General features: G+C 36.7%; 1 protein-coding gene across 1 annotated transcript in view; it reads right to left on the bottom strand.

Annotated features, from left to right (window-relative positions):
- LOC306856865 (forkhead box protein J3-like) overlaps window positions 1-22,612 on the bottom strand; it is a 110,306-nt gene that overhangs the window by 5,791 nt on the left and 81,903 nt on the right. The window contains exons 4-9 of the mRNA XM_079396384.1: window positions 17,037-17,120; window positions 10,304-10,405; window positions 6,615-6,743; window positions 4,416-4,590; window positions 1,460-1,858; window positions 985-1,086 (exon numbers count right to left, since the gene is read on the bottom strand). Of these exons, the coding sequence (XP_079252510.1) occupies window positions 985-1,086; window positions 1,460-1,858; window positions 4,416-4,590; window positions 6,615-6,743; window positions 10,304-10,405; window positions 17,037-17,120 (991 nt within the window). The remainder of the gene's footprint in view (window positions 1-984; window positions 1,087-1,459; window positions 1,859-4,415; window positions 4,591-6,614; window positions 6,744-10,303; window positions 10,406-17,036; window positions 17,121-22,612) is intronic.

Below are 22,612 nucleotides of genomic sequence, written 5' to 3'. Positions count from 1 at the left end.
GCCTACGCACATACATACATACAGATATATACACTATATTGCCAAAAGTATTGGGTCACCCCCTTCTAATGAACATGTTTGACTACTTTAGTAATTTCTATGAGTACAAATCTTAATGTTTAAGCATATAATGATATTCTAGGGAATTGTGTGCTTCTAATTTTATAGCAACAGTTTGGACTGGAACCCTTTTCTATTCTAACATGACAGTGCCTCTGTGTATAAGGCACGGTTCAAAAAGACATGATTGACTCAGTCAGTGTGGAAGAACTTGACTGGTCTGCAGAAAGCCAAGTCCTGATCCCAGCTGAACACCTCTGGTGTGACTTTATATGCAGACCTTGAGCCAAATACTCATCACCAAACACCAATGACTTGTACATAAGGGTACTGTCATTTTAGACACGCCCAAAACTGTTGCAACAGAGATGGAAGTACAATTTTTAAATACATGAATTATGTTTCCATCTTTGTTGCCACAGTTTTGTTAGTGCCTTCTTCTGTTCTAAAGAAGGGGGTGTCCCAACACTTTTGTCAATATAGTGTATACACACACACACACACACACACACACACATAATGTAAAACAATTATATTAAATATATAAAATGTATACATATTGTTATAGTATATTTAAGTAAATTAAATTTAAATGATAGTCATTTAAATAAAGTAAAAAAATAAAAGGGAGTTTTATTTAAATACATTCAATTGAATATTTCATCTCTATTGAAGAACTAAAAAACATTTAAATCAAACTTAATTAAATAAAATTACATTTATTTAAACTAATCAAATTAAAAAAATACAATTATCAAATGCAACTCAAAATGCATCACTGTACATCATACAAGTGGAAGTAGTACAACATTTTTTTGGTTTACAAAATGATGGACTCTTTTTCATTAGCATTTAGTCTCTTGATAAACACCAACAACTACAACAACAGTGAATTTAGTATATAAACAGACATTTTGATTATACCTTGGAAGGGTGATAGATCAACATCAGCCCAGTTGTAGCTGCTGGCGATGCGGCAGCTTTCTTTTAGCGCATCCAGGTTGGGGTACCAGTCACTGGGAAGCCCTGCAGACAAAACAAGAAGGTAGTGAAGGCCACAGCAGAAAGCAGAACTCAATGTGTGGAAGCTGCTGTGCACTTCCTGTTTAAGGCAGCAGGGGGAGCCATAACCCTCTGCTACAGGCCTGCTCTCTGAAGTGTGCAGCATTTGCTTTGTTCTCATTAGACGAGCTGTATAAATCACCCTGTGATTTACTGCTGACTGCTCCAAAGTTGCCATAAATTTCTTAATCTAAAATAAATGACTGTTAGAAGAGACCTGAATAAATCGGCCTGTCAGGGCAATGCCAGCATGAAAGGAAGTATGCTGAGGGTTCGAGACAGAAAGCAAGAGAGACGATCTGATAGCGAGAACTATCACAGACACACAGACTCTTACCGGTGTTGCACTGCATCTGTTGCTGGGCAGGATGAGACTGGTGGGAGAGATTCTGGTGCTGCTGATGCGGTGTGTGCTGGCTGTGGGCCTGGTGCTGGGAGGGATGCTGCCCGTGCTGGCTGTGTTGGCTGTGCTGGGGATGTTGGCTGTGCTGGGTGTGTGGGTGCTGGCTGTGCTGGGTGTGAGGGCCATGCTGGGAGAGGTGCTGTCCGTGGGGAGAGTTGTGGGCTGAGTGAGGGGGGTGGGAGAGAGGCACCTGGCTACCGTTGTTAGGGTGAGAGTTAGTGATGCTGTTCTGGTTGTTGTGAGGGTGGGTGCTGATGGTGCTGCTGGGGGAGTGTTGGTAGGAGCAGGAGGTGTGGGTCTGCTGGGACGACTCCGAGGGCATACCCATCAGACCTGTAAGGATCAAACAGACAGCATCATTTCAAATAGGCTGCCTGCATCTGATCAGAAGCTTTTCCATCATGTCAGTCTAAACTACTAACTAACACTCAAATCTCATTCACTGATACAGGCAATACTTTATATGAAGGTTGTATGTAATTAAATAGTTAACATGAAGTAACAAGACACTATAATTTTATGGCAATTATTTATCATATGGTTATTAATCTTAATGTTAATTTTTACATATGCTTTAAAAAAAGTGTAAAGTAAAAAAACAACATGTTAACACTAGTTAGGCACTTTATGCATAAGCAAACTGTCAGTTAAAAAAATGGCACTTTTATGTTTTTATTTCATTAGTCACTGAAATGTAACACTTTAAAAAAACGTTTACACAAATAAACTTGCATTTAACAATAAAATTAATTTGATATTTTTAGTATTTAGTTATTTTAATTAATTTAATTAACATTTCATTTATTTTAATAATAAGGCACAATCATTTACAACTTTTATTCATCTGCTGATTATTAATCTTAAATGTTCATTTCTACATATAGTAACATGTTTAATATTGAAAGTGTAAAAATTCATGTTAACATGCAAACTAACAGTTATCAAAATTATACATTCATTTATATTTTTCTTTTTTCTTTTGATTAATTTAAAATGTAATATCAAAACTATTTTTTATTATACATCAAGTACAATTAATTAATAACAACATGCAAACAAGATTACTAAATGCTGTAATAAATGCATGTTTATTGCCATTTCATAAGACTTCACCCATTAACTAAAACTAATGTCCAGAACCTTACTGGAAAGTGTTACGTAAAAAACGACAGTCGAAGCTGTAGCCTGGAGGGCTAACCTCCATGCATTCTCTGACTGAGCCATTGTGCTTGTGTAGGCAGCACGGGCTTGACTCCAGCTTACAACTTTTTCTGATCTTGTTTCCTACTTTCCCATAATTATACCTTATCCTATCATTCACTATTTTTATCAATGTGGCAAAAAAAGGCCAAAACATTTTGAAAACATTTGAATCTGTCTTTTTAAAACGCGGTGACGGTGACTCAGCACAAAGTTGTCGTCTCTTAAATTGCACCAGAAGTATTCTCTCTCACCTAACTATCACCTAACTTTTCATTCGTGCAGCAATTGTTTTGAACTAGTTGCTGAAAACGTCTGCCAAGCTTCCAACATCTGCACACTCAATAGCAATCAGCGAAGCGTGCGGCTCGCGGCCCTGTCCATCATGGCGCTGGCACCGTAAACCTATTTCGGTGGAGAGCTTTTAGAGCAGACTGCGGGGCCCGCATCGCTGCAATCGCCAGAGAACACTCATCGGCGGGGTGACAGGGGTGCATCTCTTATCAGCAGAGAAAGCCTATTGTCCAACCATGGGAGAGCACAGAAAGCAATTAGCTAGCAGCCCCCCTGAATAATAATGCGAGTTCATTACCTATTATCAAAGCCAGTGAATTAGCTCAGTGTCTCCAGCAGTGGGGTGTGAAATCCTCTCGCCACCTTTATTTGCTCATTTTAATTGCCCAAGCTTGTCTGGCTAAGAGATTTCACTTTTATGCACATAAAAAGGTAACAACGTTTAGCTAATGAAACATAGATGATAGATTAAAGAAGTTCACTTTGGAAACATTAACAAGAAAAGCATCTGATTTGAGCAAACCAGGTTAGACGTGGGGGCTTGTCTGGCACTGCGTGCAACCCGCTTGTCAAGTGCTTTTCGTACATCAGTCAGTCAGATTACAAACAATAGGAATTAACTTCTAAAATAAATACAGGCAAGCTCGCAGAGAACTAAATCTAGCACTGCATTTCATGGGCTGCCATCTGAGCTGGAAAAATCTCTTCCGATGAAAAAAATCTTACAGTAGACTGAGCCAATATCTTCCTTGCTCAACATGATCTAAAGAAAACAAGGCTTGGGGGAAAAAAAGTTAACTATCATGTTAACACTTTCTTTTCCAAATAAATCAAAGAACCCATAAACAGGAAGTTAATTGTGTTTTTAAAAGGCACAATACTGTTTTAAATAACTTGTACCACAATAAGCTTGTCTTCATTTATTTTATGCTTTCAGCTACATAGAGGGTCATAGTCAGCTACATCGTATTTATTTTGGTTTAGACATTAAATTCCATATATTGCAAAACAAACAATGATGTAACGTTAAGTTTTGATCCATTTAAAGTTACCAGCTGATATAATACTTAATAGTATATAAAATTACATAAATAATAATATATAAAATATTATATTTATAAATTATTTTACCAATATTATACATTATTTGTAATATATACAATTAAATAATTCAATTAAATAAAGCTTTGATCCATTTTAAGTTCCACATATTCTCCGCTCTCTGAATGTTGGTTTATGAATTATTTTGGCTGATTTGTTGATGCTTTCAGCTACCAATAAGCCTTAGGTACTCTAAGCTCTGCAAGCTGCACAAAAACTCTGCAGACTAGACTTAGCCTACGTTTCCCCCCCCCCCCCCGAGCTGTCTGATGGGATGTCCGAGTGTGCAACTCACCCTGTTGGTTGTAGGACTGCTCAAACACAGTCTTGTAAAGGCTGCGGAAGGAGGCACTGAGATCTTCGAAGTCGGAGAAGAGCAGCTGCTTGTCGCGTTCTGGTATGTTGTACTGGGCCTGAGGGGCCTGCTGCAAGCTCATGGACTGGGACACTGACTCTGGATGACTCGTCACCTGAAGGGGGAGGAGAGGAGGATGACTGCGGTGTGAGTGGAACGAACACAAGATTAGCAATGACAATGACAAAAATCAGCCTTGCCACTCTAAACGGCAGCACTGCTCAGCCAAGCCCAGTGACCGGCAGATTAGAGCTGAGATAGAACATGACAGCACTGACTACTGCACTCAGCATCACGGCACAGGAAATGAACTGCCAGACACACTGCAGTACAATATGCAGGAGCCAAATCTCAGGTGCACAAAACCCTCCAAATCTTGACCGCTTATTTACTAGCTCGGCTGAATCTCTACATAACCATACAGAAATGATCAAAACAGACACGTCTCCTGAGAGTCTCTCTGAAGTTGTTTTTATGGCTATTTATTCTGTAATTAACAGCTTGGTGAAACTAACTGAGCAACGCAAACGAAATCGACAGCAAGATCATAAAAGCTCGCCTGCAAAAAACAGGCACTGATCCATAAAACAAGTCTTTCTAATGATAAATATCCAGTACAGGTTTGTCCATCAAAACGAATTAGCTTGCGTGTCTTAAACTCTCACGTAAGTGTTTCACTCCAAATGGGATCTGCTCACTGTTTTGAGTCTGAAGAGATGCCTTTCATGCCCAGAATGAGTGATTCATTGAATAGCTCCCAAGGCCTCCATAATGCCGAGCATATTTATGGCGTACACAAGGGCAGAGGCTCTGCCATGTCTAGCTCAAGACAACAGTGTTTAGCAGACTGGAGAGGCTGGCAAAACAGTCATCTGCCACTCTGAAGAAGTCTAATTGTAGCTGTCAGTGCGAACTAGTGAAGGGAAATACATGTATTCTGAACACATCGCAAAGCTATTTAAAACAAGTCCCGTAAACAGATAGTTGTTAGCACCGGCGTTACCTACAGTGTCTCCCACTGATAAGAAATGGTTCCAGCCTTATACTACACAAACACACTATTTTTTATGAAAATATGTTTTACAGCAACAAAACTTTGTGAATATCTTACACTTCAAATCACATTCAATTAGTACAGGTTAACTGAAAATGCCTGAAAATTTAAGAGAGATAGTATGGTTATAAAATGTAATAGTCTCTTGTCAATACCCAAAATGCATATGAATGTAATCATATTTAGTATAGGACAGACAAACATATTCTGCTAGGTATGCTCAATATTAATTTTCTGGCTGACACTGATAAGACGATAATTATTTCCATGCTGATAACTAAAAAATGGCTAATATTAAAATTCTATACTATCTTTAAAACTATACTAAAACATTTCAAACTAAAACTAATACTACACATGAATTTAGGCATCACTAAATCAGAGCAGGAAACACTAGTTAGCTCGCATAGAACATTAGCAGCAGAGACTAATTGTACACAAGAAATATGAGCACTGGGAGTCAGATGACACACTATGCATCACTGTAAAGATGAGCGCACATAATCTGGTTATGTTCAAACAGACTACAGTGTTCAACTCAGCTGGATGAATCAGAAAAAGACAGAGACAGAGAGAGAGAGACAGAGAGAGAGAGAGAGACAGAGAGAGAGAGACAGAGAGACAGAGAGACAGAGAGACAGAGAGACAGAGAGAGAGAGAGAGAGAGAGAGAGAGAGAGAGAGAGAGAGAGAGAGAGAGAGAACAATTGTCTGGCCCACTGAAGTGAATCTATCAGTGTCTGTGCCAGATCAATGCTGAGAGCCTGGAGCGAGAAGCATGCGGGGCTTCTAGGGGACCACAACAAAGAAGCGGCTTCTCTGGTGGGAGGACATCAGAGGCAGCGTCTCTCTTTAGCAGCTCTCCAGCAGTATGAGCTCTGCCTTTCATTCCCTTAACCTCTGTGTCAGCACGCTCCCATGCACAGGCCTCCATACTCCAGCATTCTGACAAACGCACTGGAATCTTGCTGCTTCTCATGTGCTGCGCTCCACAATAAAACTCAGCAAATTAAGAGCTCTGCTTCAGGTTCACAAGAGGTTAAAGAGCAGAATAGTGCCTGCAAAGTTTGAGAACTCAGCTCTTACTGGTGTGTAGCTGTGCACGCTGCCCACGCTGTTGAGATTAACAGAGGCCAGACTCTGGTCAGAGAGGCTATTGTTAAGGCTGCTTCGAGGGCTGTCACTCCCATCCTGGTCAGGGTTGTACAATGCCACCTGGAAATCAAGAAAGAGAAAGGGTCAATGATTTAGACAATGAATGAATGCTTATGATAAAAATCTAGTTTAAAACACAAGTGCCAAGTTCTTAGATATGTACTCTTTGTTCATGTTGGCTTCTTAGGGTTATGAAAAACTTGAAAAATGTTATGCCTTTAATAATAGCAAAATGTTTACATTTAAATGACACTAAAAGGGACAACACTTTCCTTATACACTGAACACAACTCCCTGTACACATTTTCATTCAATTATATTTGTATATATAAAATTAATTACAATAGCAGCAACAATAAAAATAATTTAAAAAAATTCAGAAAAATATTAACCCATTAATTATTTTATATACAATATTGATATATTTTTATTTAACAGGTTTTTTTTGACATAAGACTTTTTTCCATTTTTATTGTTTCAAACGACTGTGAACTGAACTATATAATTATTAAAAAAATTAATTTATTACATTTTTTAATGCAAAATAAAAATATATTAAATATATATAAATATTTGTATTATTTATATATTTGCATTATAAATATTTGTATTAAAAATATTAAAAATGCAACATGTATTTATTAAATTATTAATTATTAACTAATTAACTGTATACATGTAAGTTTTAAACATGTTTTTCTTCATTAAATCAATATAGCTGGAGAATAAACATTACATTAATAAAATGTCTAAAGTGTATATAAACGTATGAAAATTGGAATAATTTTTTTTGAACATTAATATACAGGCCTATGTGCGTGCGTGCGTGCGTATATATATATATATATATATATATATATATATATATATATATATATATATATATATATATACACACACATACATATATACACACATACATATATACACACACACACACAAATGTATGATATGAATATCGTATGTAAAATTTAATGGTTAATATTTTTTTATTAATTAAATTGATTTTTATATATTTTTAAATATATTATCTGTATATTTGTAGGCATGCATATGACAAGTTGATTCCACAGGTGGAGTGCAGAGGAAAAGGAGACAATCAAACAAACTGCCTGGTTTCAGAGGTCTTGAGGGGAATTCTTAGCACTTTTCATAACAGTAACGGTTACGGATGCGTCACATACGTGACGTGTGGCATGCGTACGTCACACTGTCTGTATAAGAGTAAGGTCAGCGCTAACATGCCGCGCCCCACACTGTGGCTCATATGGAGAGAGAGCGTGGTTGGTGGCCAGCAAGCTGATCTGCTGTCTCAGACGGCTGAGAGAGGAGAACTCTCCTTCAGTAAAGGTCACGATGCTGGCAGCGTTGGAACAGTCAACTCGCACAGCGCAAATTGGTTTGGGACAGCTCAGAAAGGTCCCGAATGCTACAGAGACCCTGACCTTTCTGTGTGCACTGTTGAATGCGCAGTTTTCCGAAGCGGAAGAACCTCCACTTCAAAATGATAATTCCAATTATCATTTGAAAAGCTGAACTGCAAATATGTGCTGGTTGCAAAATGAGAATAAATAAATAAGGCATTGGAGGGATGGTATGGGAATGAATATAATGAGCTCCTGGGAGAATAGTCCTACATTGAGTTTGCCGTGGTAGGAAAGGATGAATGGAATCGCAACAATGCTGGCCATGTTCACATCACATGCCACATGTCTTGGCAGCAGCAGCGTAGTACTAAAACCACGCAACAAGTCCCAAGATTCACCTGCCTCAGTAAGGACATACATTCATGCTACACTTAACCGGTCACTTGCGCAAAAATTAAAACAGTCATTATGATCATGTCGTTACAAACCTGTGTAAACATTTTTAACAAAATGCAAGTCAATAGGGCCTTTCGCGTCGCAGGAACCTTTTCATAGTAGCCAAACTAATTGTGGAACTACCCACTTTTTGGCGTGTTCACACCGCGGGAACTAGGAACGATTTTAGTTCCAGGAACTCCGTTGGGAGGAACTAAATTAGCTCCTACTTCAGAGTAGGGTCCAAAACAGTTCCATAGGAACTATCGTGACGTAAGTGTGCGCTGATTGGCAAAACGCGCACGAAAACGCCCTCACCCGCCATGATTTAAAATACCATGTAAACACATACTGTGTAACCATTCCATGTCCATTATTGTGAAACCTGCGAGACAACAAAAACACAGGTCCGATCACAGCATCCTCCATCTTCCTGTTGTTAACGTCGTTGTTCTTTGTTTTCGTTGTTAAATGCCGCGCACAAATGACGTCACGTTACTTCCTAGTACCCACTGTTGGTGCGAATGCAACCCTTTAAATGGTACTGGGAAATAGTTTGCACAAAATTGTCCCAGTACTTTAGTACTGTACTTTTAGTTCTGGAACTAAAGCGGTGCGAAAGGGGCTAATGGGGTCCAAAATTGCATTAAACCTTATTGGCTTTCATTGTGTGGATATTTACTAAAACCTAGGGTTAACCATTTCAATAGATTTTTCGTTGCCGCGAGAGATCCAAACGCAAACGCTTCAGTCCTGTTCCCCCTTGACTCAGAGCAACAGCAGATAGAAAGACACATTACAGATCATGGTCTCTTACAGAGAATTATCACTCAAGCAGAATAAATGTTTCCCAATCCTATTATTCCCTGTTCATCAAAAGAGCGGAGCATAACGGTTGCTGGGGCTGCACTGTATTGAGGGTGGATGGGGGGTTAATGTCATGGAATGATTTGCATATTATAACTTCCCTCTTTCAGCTATGTTTAGGCCTGGAAACAGTACATTACCAGAACAACTAACCCTGTGTGCAACTAAGCTCAGGCATGTCGAAAATTCAATCATGCAGAAACCAGTTACAATTATAATGAAAACCTGGTGTGAAGAACAAGTATAAATGTTATATGTAATTAAGTCATAAAAGAGGCTTTTAGCTGTGAGCCTTTCACCACAATCTATTTTTACTCCCTGTATCCATAAAGTATGATTTAAAGACCTCGTCACACTGTGGTTTGTTCAAGGCCCAAAATGTGGACGCCTGCATACTAACACTGTGTGCATGTCCGCACGCACACACACACACACACACACACACACACACACACACATACAGAGTGGGAAAGTAACACGCAGAGAGAAGGTAAGGGGTGAACAAATCCATTGCAAATACTCCTGTGTGTTTGCAGCGGTGGAAAAGGAGCGCTATATTTAGCCGTGAATTAAAGTCAAAAGCCAGTGGAGTCTTTCATACGGGCGACTAATCTTCAGCATGAGACAAGGATTATGAAATCAAAGAGAAATTTGATATATTATCTGTATATATATTTTGTGTAAGCGCAAACCTGACATTTTGGACTCAACAGACATATAGAATAAGGTATTAGCGATTCACAATACACCACATATGCACCGTTAAGAGGATTTGTGCACATAACGCCAGTTCAATATAGATGAGACTCAACGTCAGTTTACTCAGCGTCCATGTAAACAAAAGCATTACACGTCAGTCCTGTTATGAAGTGCACGCAAAATAAAATATAAAATGGGTATGTAGGACGCTGGTGTCAGCTGCGATAGGAGAAACACAGGGCTGAACACTACCTTGTTAGTCACAGTGTTGATTGCCAGCGTTGGAGAGGCACTTCCAGAGATGATGCAGTCCATTCCCAAGTTATCCGACTCCAGGCTGTACGGCGTGGATGCCTGCAGGAAAACAAAAGAGACATACTCAGCCAACCAGGAAGGAGATGATGAGGGATGTGAAGTGACTTTGAATTCTATTCAAAGGCGTTTGGTATTATTCTGGTGCAAGTAATTTAAAAGCATACGCAGTGAGCGTTTATCAACAACAAAAGAGCAGCACCTTTTATTTAGGTCAAAATGGGAGGCATTCTGGGAAAGAGATGAGCAGGAGAGAGGAACGGCTCCCTGTGCTCTGTCTGCTCTTGCTGGGGTAAAAGATATCTTCAGCACGCCTGTCTCCGAAAACTGCTTATTATAAGAGGATTGCCTGGCAACAATGCGATTTTTAATTTGTGATAAACATAAATGAGATTTCAATATAAGTCACAATTTTTTATATCAAAGAATTTCTTAAACGAGACAGCAGGAGGATGAGAGTGAGAGAGAGAGAGAGAGAGAAAGTGTCTAATGAAATATACTCCCTAATAGCGAGCGTCACACTTTGTACAGACAGAATTCCCACTTATTTTTGCATGCAGGATTAGGCTGAGAGAGAATGGATCCAATTGGAGGTTTGTGATGTGAATGAAGTGAGTGTCAGTATGAAAAATGTTTGTGTGTGGCCTGAGGGCAGAGCTGTGTGCCGAGAGAATGATACTCTCACTGGAGTCTAGAGTGTGGCAATTATAAATGACACCGGCCTAACTGCCATACAGAGGAAAACACGCCCCACCAACTCAACACACATGAGGTCAATTAGGCTATCAGGCTCATCACATGTGATTTCTGACATATACACTTTTTGTCCAAGCAATTTACATTCTCTTAAAGGGACAGTGCACTAAAGGAGTGCGATATGTATGGTCTCTGATAATATCGTAACTGCTGTTTTAATGTATGAGCAGCCACTTACAGGGCTCCAGACTGCGACCATTTTTTTCTGCCGGTGCGAGTAAATTTGAAGCGCAGTTGCACTGGCGCGACCACGTTTTTCAATTCACGCTGCCATTTCTGTTGCATATGAGAAACATCAAACGGCAAACGAAACAAAAGCGTAACAAAATCCCGCTACTCGTTTGAGCTGTGCAGCGGAAACAGACAGTTTATCAGCTCGGACCGCGACACACCGCACAGAATTCTCTGTTATAAACAGATCAAACGGCGCTGATGTAGAAAACCAGAAGCAGTAACGCTAACTGTAACCATGGTGTTGTGGTAGAAATTGTCAAATGTTATTACATTATTAATTTCCGGGTTTGTACAACCTTTTGAGAGAGAAATTCAAGGAATTTTCAGTGACTTACAAGCATTCCACACAACTGTTGCCAGGACTTTGAAGCTCCAAAATGATCCAATTTGAATGTTATTTTCAATGGGATGAGCAAAATATACTGCGGTGAACAAGCACTTGTGTAAAATTTAAAAAAATACACCAAATCACCTTTATAACCTGTAGATGGCAACAGGGGAGCAGTTATAGGCTTATTAGACATTAATTTATACTTTTTCCTTTATATTTTGAAATTATAAAATAACAATTATACAATCACTAGGCTATTATAAAATATCAAATCATCAAGAAATCAGATTTTGATAGTTTTGCTCTTTTTTGTGTATGAAGTAAGAAAAATCACAAAGTGATTTGAAAAACTAACTTTTCTTCAATTTGCGATTAAATCACACAATCACTGAAATTGTTGCTTTGTTCCATATAAGACTATAGAAGATTAATGGTATATTTAATAAGAGTACTATATATATATATATACACACACATATATATATATATATATACACACATATACATACATACATATATATATATATATATATATATATATATAAAATTTAAGATTTTGTTGTTAATAAAATAAATATTGTAAGCTTCCCAACTCAAAAGTATTGCTTTAAAAAATTAATGCTAATTATTAATGCAAAACAATAGTATTTTTTCCATATATCATATATATCATATATCTATCTAATATATCTATCTATCTATCTATCTATCTATCTATCTATCTATCTATCTATCTATCTATATAATTCTTTTTTTTATATCTCTCTGAAATGAAAAGAATACTTTACATTGTAATTTCTATGAGATAAGTCTATTTATTATCAAAGCATTTGTCAGTAATACAGTTAAAATGGGGAAAAGATGTGAACAATTGCATTGCTGGCTGATTTAAGGTGTGCCCCTAAATTTTCTGCTTGTGCTCCTAAAAATTTTCAGCCTTGTCTGGAGCCTTGAATTAGTACATCACTCACTTTGCCACAACAAAATATGCCTTCATATCATGCACTCCATGAGCTTGATGGAGTCTGTTAGATTGGAGTTTGATTTTCAAGACATGGGGGCAAAAAGAAAAAAATTATAATAATAATGCCCCTTTATGAATTTTTGTCTTATATTTATGTCATATGATTCAATTAGGTGACACATCACACAAGCAAGAGTGCAGTTTTCCCCTGAATATCAACATGACTACAAACGTTAAGAATGATAAAGAAAAGAAAGATATGAATTTTATTGATTAAATGTAAAAATTTGACATAAAAGATGACGTATACATCAATTACTATTAAAATCAGTGCTGCAAAAAATACGAAGGATATGAAAAACAATCAACAAAATCCCTGAAATTAGCACGTTATAATTTGAGCCGCATTTTGACAAATTTTACGATTCGATTTGATTTTCGATTATTCTGGATATATAGAATAATCGAAAATCAAAAGTATTGCTTTAAACAGTACATTCTCCTTTACTCCTCAAGATGGCACTGTTTAATAGACAATAATGACGTGACGTTTCGCTTATAATCACCGCAGGCATAAAACAAAAGAATATCAGAAGCAAAAATTTAACTGGTTTGAATGGCTATACTGCAGAGCAATTACTGTATGCCATAAAATATAAATGTAATATAATGTCTTTTGATGTGGATATGGTGAAAAAGCTGCCAGCGGTCAAACTATTGATTTTGAAGTCGCTGAAAATGGTAGTTTTGTGGATATGTTTGAGATCGCAAATATGAGCCAGATGCTGAATGAACTGTGGAAGTGCGCTCTGATGATGATGGCGATGGTACAATCATCTGCTCAAACTGAACCCCTCTAAGTTTCAAAAGGTAACGAAATGCTTTATTTTATTCTTCTGTAATTGTTCTTAAAATATCATGAGAGTTTTTTTTGCTATTCCATCCATGCTGGATATATAGGTCCGGGTTGCTAAAGACCTGAATATGTAATAGTGATTGGCGAAACATTCATGCATTTAAGGGTTAATTATATTTCTACTCTAATTAGTTTTTTGAAACAAACATTTAAATAGTGGCAGTCATAAAACTGATTTATTCAAACAAATTAAACATTGAAGAACAGTATAATTTTTATTTATTTATTTATTTAATTAATTTTATATAGAGCTTATATTTAGCAAAATGCTCCTCTCTTGCATTCATTTTTCTAGCTGACTAACAAGTTTTTGGTCACTGAATGTGTTTTTTTTCTGAGGTAAAACGTGACATTGTTTATAAGCTGACACCTTGTACTGACACCTTTCCGCGTTTGAAACACTGATTGAAATGACATGAGACTGGATGTGGATTTTGGTAAGCTGTACTCTTTCTTTTAACATACCTTAGGATGTTCATTCATGTTTATTTTGTGCTGTAACTAGTTAAAGCGGAGGAGATGATCAGTTAACGTGTTTCGCACTGCCGCTTCTCTTGAACTGAAGCGCTACAACAATCTGTCGCTCCACATTAAACAGCATCTAAACGGCACTTATTGTTTGAATATTGAATATTAAATCTCAGACTATGTTTCACATCAGAAGTAACAAAGTACAAAGCTTTTTGCGAGATTTGGATGCAATGGACACTAAAATGTTCAGCTCATTAACTTTAAACAGGTCAGTCCTAGTTATAATTTTGTCAATATCGTACAATAAAATTCTTGGTGTCCATTGTTAAAAACGACTAGTTCAAGCTAACATTTTTTTTCCCCCATTGTGCTTGTGACTGATTTAGTCACAGTCTGATGCTCTGATAAATAACATGCTTCGCAAATGCTCTTTTCATCTATATAGTTTCCCGTCATGGTTATATGTCTACATGTCTTCAATCCCCGCCCCTGCTCTTACTATAGCTGAACTTTTTCGGTTCGCCTGCCTCCGATCCACAACGCAGGGCTGGACAAAATGATGCAAGATGCCTCTGAGCCAGGTCAACCTCGGAGGCCAGTGTCGAGTGCAGCAGAGTTGTATATTCCGGTGAGCGCTGCTCATAAATAATGGAAGGAAAAAGCTCTGGCTGAAAATAACCGGCGCAGAAACTCTGCATTAATTGATGTTTGCTAAAAAATGACTGCAGAATGCAACGTATGTAAAGGCTGCCTGGGGCACAGTTTATTAATAAGCTGGACCCCCTCTACAAGATAAACTGAGCCGCACTGAGTGAGAAAGCTATATAAAAAGATATGAGCGCGCAACCAGAAAACCTGTGTGCGGCACGACTGCAAAGCACCGACTCCGACCGGCTTTGTTTCATGTCTGAGGAAATATTCAGTCCCGTCTCATTCTTTTCAATCAACACACCAAGCCCATGTTGTCACATATTTCTGGCTTTGTAAAAAAGCAAAAACCCAACACAGGCAGCATCACGCTAAGGCAGACTGTCTGCAAGATAATGCTGACAGAAAAAAGAGACAAGCAATATATTTATTTTGGAAAGAAGCTTCTATGACAAAACTAATACATACCATTACATTACATCTTATGTGTGGTTGCATGGTTGGTTTTGGTTGTTGCTCTTTCCAAAAGATAAAAAAACATGCAATGAGCCATCAACAAATACTCTTAAGAAATGATACTGTTTTCTGCTGATCGTTAAAGTTTAGAAAGATGAATGTGACAACTATAGGCTGAGATTTTTACACCTGTAATCCTTTATTCCTACAGAAATCAATTTTCACAGCAGGGACTCATAAGTGATCCTTACTACTTACTCAAATCCCGTAAATGTTGGGACGTTTTTTACATTTGTATAAAATGAAAACAAAGACTTTCAAATCACATGAGCCAATATTTTATTCACAATAGAACATAGATAATATAAATGTTTAAACTGAGAAATTTTACAATTTTATGTACAAAATGAGCTCATTTCAAATTTGATCATCTGAGGGCCCAAAGACCACGGGAATCCAACAAAGGTCTTTGGCCTTGTCCCTTACACATCCCTTTTATGTTACAGAGAAGATGTCAATTAACTTAATTTGTTGCAAGATATTCTCCCAGCTGAATCTTTTAAAAATGTCTTGGTTTTTCACCCCTTTGTTGCCCCCGTGCCAAATTTTTGAGACCTGTAGCAGGCATCAAATTTGAAATTAGCTAATTTAGTGGATAAAAGTGTCAAATTGATCCATTTAAACATTTGTTACGTTCTCTATGTTCTATTGTGAATAAAATATTGGCTCATGTGATTTGAAAGTCTTTTAGTTTTCATTTTATTCAAATTAAAAAATGTCTCAACATTTCTGGAATTCGGGTTATATACTATATATATACTATATTAAATATATAATATATACTATATATATACTATAAAAAAATATTATTTTTATTTTTTTTACATGTATTTTAAAACAAACAAATCTCTTTGGTGAATGTGTATCTTTACATACACACTGACATAACATCCAGTCAGAAAGTGAGGTGGATTAAAAGAACTGATACATGAAATTAATTTGTTTGTGAATCAAATAACCCTGAAGCAACTGCATGAAAAGACCTGTTTCTATATTATCTTTGAATTATTTCAGTTTTTAATATCACACTCACCTGAAACTGCAAAATTTTGGCTAAAATGGCTTGGCTAAATTCTATTTCCATAGCAGCATAAATCAATGGTTCAAATAATGCTAAATTTCTCTAAATCTATTCCAATGAAGAAATAAACTCCTTTTGGATGGTCTAGTGAGGAGAACATTTTCTTTTTTGGGTGAACAGTTTTTTTCAAATTTTTTAAATAAGAGAAAATAAGAACTCAATTCAACTTAAGATATTTCTTGTAATTCAACCTTTCAAATCTTTTTTTCCCCTTAGATGAATCAGGGTTCCCACCGTTTTGAAAAACATGAATATGTGAAGTAGCCTCTCTCTAGATACATGCAAAATATCAAAATCTAACTGCATGGACATTTTTTAATGATTTTTCTGCTTATGCAAAGCTCAAATTTTATTATTTTTTTATTATTATATTAATTGGGCAAAAACTGTAAAACTATTTTTTAGTAAATCACAAACAACTGGACAAGCTATGGGGCCTTTGAAAAGTATTAAGGAGAATGGGGAGTCATAAAATTACTGTGCTGGAAACACTGTAATAATCATAGTGGCAACCACAGGGTCAAGAGAAGTGATGGAGCAAATCACATTGAGCTGGAAGAGCGAGACACTCACTGTTTTCTGCTTTTTGATCACTCCTGGACTCGAAGTAATGAGCTAAGTTTGGCTTGAGAAAGTCTGTATGTCTGAAAGCTGACCACCAGGGGGTCTCGGAGCACAAACATAAACTTAAACAAGCAAACACAGACACACACACACACACACACATACAAAAAAACCCCACAAACTTTCACTCACCCGCTCTCCAGACCGTGGTCTCTTCTTGGGTCGTGTGGGCAGTGTGTCCTCCTTTGGATTTGTGTCGATTGCCCAGTATGAACCCTAAAAACAGGATGAGGATGGAATATTAGTCCCAAAGCAAGTCAGCATACTCTAAAATAGTGTTCAACTTAAAGCCATTCAATAATACTTTGATGAAAAGCAGAGCAGGATAACCAGCAGGGTTTCCAAGAGAGAAACTATCAGATACTGGGCGCATTCGTCGTCAAACACATACAACTTTTAGTTCATCAAAGTTTCAGCAGGCTCATTTGTAAGCCCGTCACGTCGGGAGAACGTATATGTTGAGGTGTGAAGAAGTTGGGTCTTTTGCTACAGCCGTTTCTTGCGCTCGCTCTCTCGCTTCACATTTCTCCTGAGCCTTGGCAGAGGCAGGTAAAATGTTAAGCCCCTTCTGAAGCCCCTCTTCCTCAGCCGCAGGTTTATCGATTGCTCCTGTTCAGGGCTGGACACAGAGGTGTTGGATTTCTGGTCAGGTCTGAGCTCTGATAATCAGGCAGAAAATAGCACACCTTGGATTGGGGCTGCTGGTATCCAAGCACCCAAGACCATGGCTGAATAATTTATCTTTGCATTCTTCCTGTTTAATTTATTTTTCAATAGCGCTGCTCTTCCCAGAAGCTAAAGGCAACTCTGGCCACGAAGTTAGGCAAAAAGAAAAAGAAATTAACCTCCAGGCTTGGGTTTTGTTTTAAAATATTTCATATTATATGGGATAAGATCTCAATTGTCCAGAGAGGGTGCGATCAAGACCTTCAAAATTACTTGTGCACAGCTCATGCGTGCACCTAAGCAAGGAGAATAATTGAAAATCACCAAAGGATTTGTCTAGACAGCACGCTTCAGGTTCCTCAAACCTTCGGCCTCAATGGACATATTGATAAAATGATGTAAATTTCTGCATTTAAACAGCAATACGGCACAGGTTAGAAGCAACGGAATAGCAATGAGCAAAGCTCCTGTGCCCGAATGGTTTTTCGCAGCCTCCCTACCCTACCTTAAGAAAAGTTTACATTATCCCTGTTTTAATACACGGCTGTTGCAGCCATTTGTTAGCTAAATGTGATGACAGCTCCAAAACAATCTGACTAATCGCAACGCTAACAGCATGATCTCACCTCAGGACTATACACTTACTACTACAGCTACTTGTGTAGCTGTGCAATACACTTTTCTCATTTTTATTAGGGATGCAACGATACCATTTTTTCAGATCCGATCCAGAAACTTTGGAGAATCGGCTGATTCCGATCCGATCCCAGTGCAGTTTAAAAAAAAAAAACAACAATGTAGAATTTCTATACTTCTGTATTGACCTGGTCGTCACTTTTTTGTGTTAAACACAATCTACTAAATATAGACAACTTCATTTTAATGAAAAATAACATGAAAAAATATTTGATCAAACTATGACAAAAATACTATTATAAACTAAGTGGATAATTTAGCAGCAAAAGTTATTCTAGAAAAATCATGTATACAATTTGATAAAATCGAAACATTTAGTGAAAAAACATTTAGTGGGGAACAAATAAAAGTGAATAAGTGTAGGACTAAATCTGGTCAAATGTTACACAATGCTCTTTGTATTGTTGTAAAATACATTAATGAAAATAAGTAAATGTATTTATATATAACTATCAAATTAAAAGGCATTTCTTTTAAATGTCGCCTATAGCACAGTAATGAAGGCAGCAACATATGATAGAGGAGTCTTATCTATCATACACTATATTGCCAAAAGTATTGGGTCACCCCCTTCTAATGAACATGTTTGACTAGTAATTTCTATGAGTACAAATCTTAATGTTAAAGCATATAATGATATTCTAGGGAATTGTGTGCTTCTAATTTTATAGCAACAGTTTGCAAACAAATTTGTTGTACAGCTGTACAATGACAAAAGGCTATTCTATTCTATTCTATCTTGCTTTAACATGAAATTTGTTGGCCTTGGAAGCAGTGGACTAAAACCAGCCTAATGAGAGGATGTGACATAATTAACATTAATCAAATGGTAAACCAGGCATTAAAATTTTAACATTTATAAATACTTATCACTTTTTAGCAGTCAACCAAAGTTAGACATTATTATCATTATTTAATCTTAACTTTTAATAAGAGCCTCATCTAATTTTACATCCTTAAAAAGGTACATACTGTAAACATACAAGTGTGTGTGTGTGTATATATAAAAAAAAATATATATATATGTATGTGTGTATATATATATATATATATATATATATATATATATATATATATATATATATATATATGTGTGTGTGTATATATATATATGTGTGTGTATGTATGTATGTGTATATATATATACACATGTGTGTGTATATATATATATATATATATGTGTGTGTGTGTGTGTGTGTGTGTGTATATATGTGTATGTATGTATGCGTGTATAATATATATATATATATATATATATATATATATATATATATATATATATATATATATATATATATATATATATATATATATATATATATATATTTATTTATTTATTTATTTATTTATTTATATGCATACACACACACAAAATATACAGTATCTCACAAAAGTGAGTACACCCCTCACATTTCAGCAACCATTTTAGTATATCTTCTCAAGGGACAATACTATAGAAATGAGTCAATGTGTAACTTTTTAAGATTAAAGATTAAAGATTTACTGTCCTCTGAAAATAACTCAACATACAGCCATTATTGTCAAAAAAGCTGGCAACAAAAGTGAGTACACCCTAAGTGATAACAGCTATACATTGTTTGACCGTGCAATGCCACATGTTCATGTTTTTGTCTGCTTGACAGGACCATACAAATTTGTTTATCTTGTATTAGAGCAGTAAAAATTTGGTGCTTTGAGTACAATTCTCTCATGCTGATCACTGGATTTTCAACATTGCACCTCATGGCAAAGAACTCTGAGGATTTGAGAATTACAATTGTTGCTCTCCACAAAGATGGCCTAGGCCAATAAGAAGTTCGGTAACACCCTGAAACTGAGTTACAGTACAGTGGCCAATGTAATACAGACGTTTTCCAAGACGGGTTCCACTCTGAACAGGCCTCGCAAGGGTTGATCAAAGAAGTTGAGTGCTCGTGCTGTAATTTCACATGCAATCTTCAAATTAATGTACAAAAAACAAAGACAGTATATTATTTTTAATATTTGTTTAGTGGCATCTTTTTTATGACTGAAGGCGAGTATCACTGATACAAATACTGATGTCTCTATGAAATTGACCACTGATTATAGTCATTAAACAGAGTATAAATGAGAGCCATCGATATTAACATTTATTGCACTTTAAAAAAAACGACTTTCAATTTAAACCCATACCACCAAACCTGTCCCTAACCTTACCCGTATCCCACCTCAATAGCAGCAAAAGTGTTTTGCAATACAGTATGAACACGTAGTTTTTAATGTATGTACATAGTAGTTAAGGATACCTAATATAAAGTGGGACCCAATCTTTATATAAACCCATTATAATAAATGTTATATTTAGCTACCTGTGTCCATCAAATATACAAACACTGAATAAGTCAAGTCAAGTTGAGCTTTATCAAAGAATAAAGCTATCAAACAATAAATTCTACATTAAATATAGATGAATTCTTAAAAGCTACACACAATAAATAAAAATGACATATTATATATTAAAAATCAACAGCAATACCCACAATGCCATGCTGCACTCAAGTCAAGCACTATAACGTGATGCTTAAAACAGTTTTTGACTTGCCATTGATTACCCAGGAATACGCATGACATATCATCAGAGAGTGACGCGCGCAGCAAAAACGTCAAATGCCTATCATATGACATTCATAGAATAAATCATCATACTGTAACTGTACATATTATCTATTCTATGCAAATTAATAAAGAGCGCATGGCACTTGAGTTGTGAAGTGTGCTGATGTGAAAGGGTCTTCAGTTTCTTTATAAATTCTAATGTAGCATGAGTAGCTTAAAATTTTTAAAATGTTAAAAGGTAGTGAGTGCTCCCACACAATAAACAGACTAGATAAGTACAGCTACTCTCAAATAGTTTAACAAACGGTGAAACATGATCTTCACCTTGCATCACCATACGCATTATATTCCAGCATTAGACCATCAGAGTTCATAACATGCACAACAATTTCCCTGTAGCAAACATCCTAGTGTTCTTTATTTCAATTTAAATAACCATGTTCCAGTAATTGATGCAGTGACAATGAAGGACAGCTGAAGGTGACTGAGAACGCTGGCAGTCTGTTACTCCTAGCAGACGTAATTTAAATTAAAACTACAGCGAGACACTTTCACTGTGGAAGGGGAGTCTGAGTAGCGTTCCTTTTAATTAGCTGAAAAATCTTGAAAAACCGAAAGCCCTTGGGAGGGGTGTATCTGTAGGCTGCAACACAATCCCTGGAGAGAAAGCAACGTTTAAAGAAATCCATGAAAGGAGAGTTTACATGAATCTGAAATATAGGGCAATAAAATAAGATTGTGTCGAGGTTACCTCTTTAGATAATACACTCAGCTGAACCTCAAAATTAAAAGCCATTAAAGAAATGCACTTAAGAACATTAATACTCCTCCCTTGACAATGACCATTGCAAATCAAGTAGGCTATTACATTTTTCAAAATTCACTTAGTAGACGTTTTATTAAAAAAACTACTTAAAATGGGGACGATATAAATATAGTACATACTATTGTTCAAAAGTTCAGGGTTGGCAAGATTTGTGTTAAACTGATCAACAGTGACAATAAAGACTGAAGGATCACTTGACAATGAAGTCTGGGAAAATGTGTACATTATTATATATCTTAACATTAATTCAAATAGAAGAGAGTTAATTTAAATTGGAACATTTCACAAGATTACTGTTCTTAATTTCTGATCAAATAAATGCATAAGAGCATAAGAGACTTTTCAAAAATGCAAATATATAAATATGCATGTGCTGGGTTTTACAGTGGCTTAATGGTAAACCTTACAATCTGGATTCTAATGGAAATAATCAGCAAGACAGTCTCAACGCAGGCTAGACCTCTCCAGCCAAAAGTCTACTCAAGGGCAAACGCGATTCTAAAGTTTGCCCTTCCTCATTCTCAGCAACTGCTGCGGATCACAAAGGTGAAGTGAACAATCGTTTTTGCCATCTCTGAGAAGCACACCTCAGTTACTATCTCGCACAAACAGCAGGGTCCATATTCCTGCCGTATTACAATATTGATGGAACATATCAAGAGAGCCCCGCACAGCTTTGAAGTTCTCTTTCCAGGGGGGAGGGTTGTGTGGAAGGAGGCAAATTCCAAATTGAACATTAGGGATGCAAGCATGTTGGCCATGCATTCGGAATAGAATCCATCCAGCGATAGATTATTTTGTATTTAGTGGAGCACATCCCAGGAGTGTCAATATCAGAGAATTACAGCAAAACATGAAATTAGCATTCAGTCCCCATCCCCTGCATGCCTCGGCTCTTCTCTTTATGTCGCGCTGTGAGCGT

This window comes from Barbus barbus (assembly GCF_936440315.1).
Source record: "Barbus barbus genome assembly, chromosome: 37".
Taxonomy (NCBI): Eukaryota; Metazoa; Chordata; class Actinopteri; order Cypriniformes; family Cyprinidae; genus Barbus; species Barbus barbus.
This window is presented reverse-complemented; position numbering and strand designations above follow the sequence as displayed.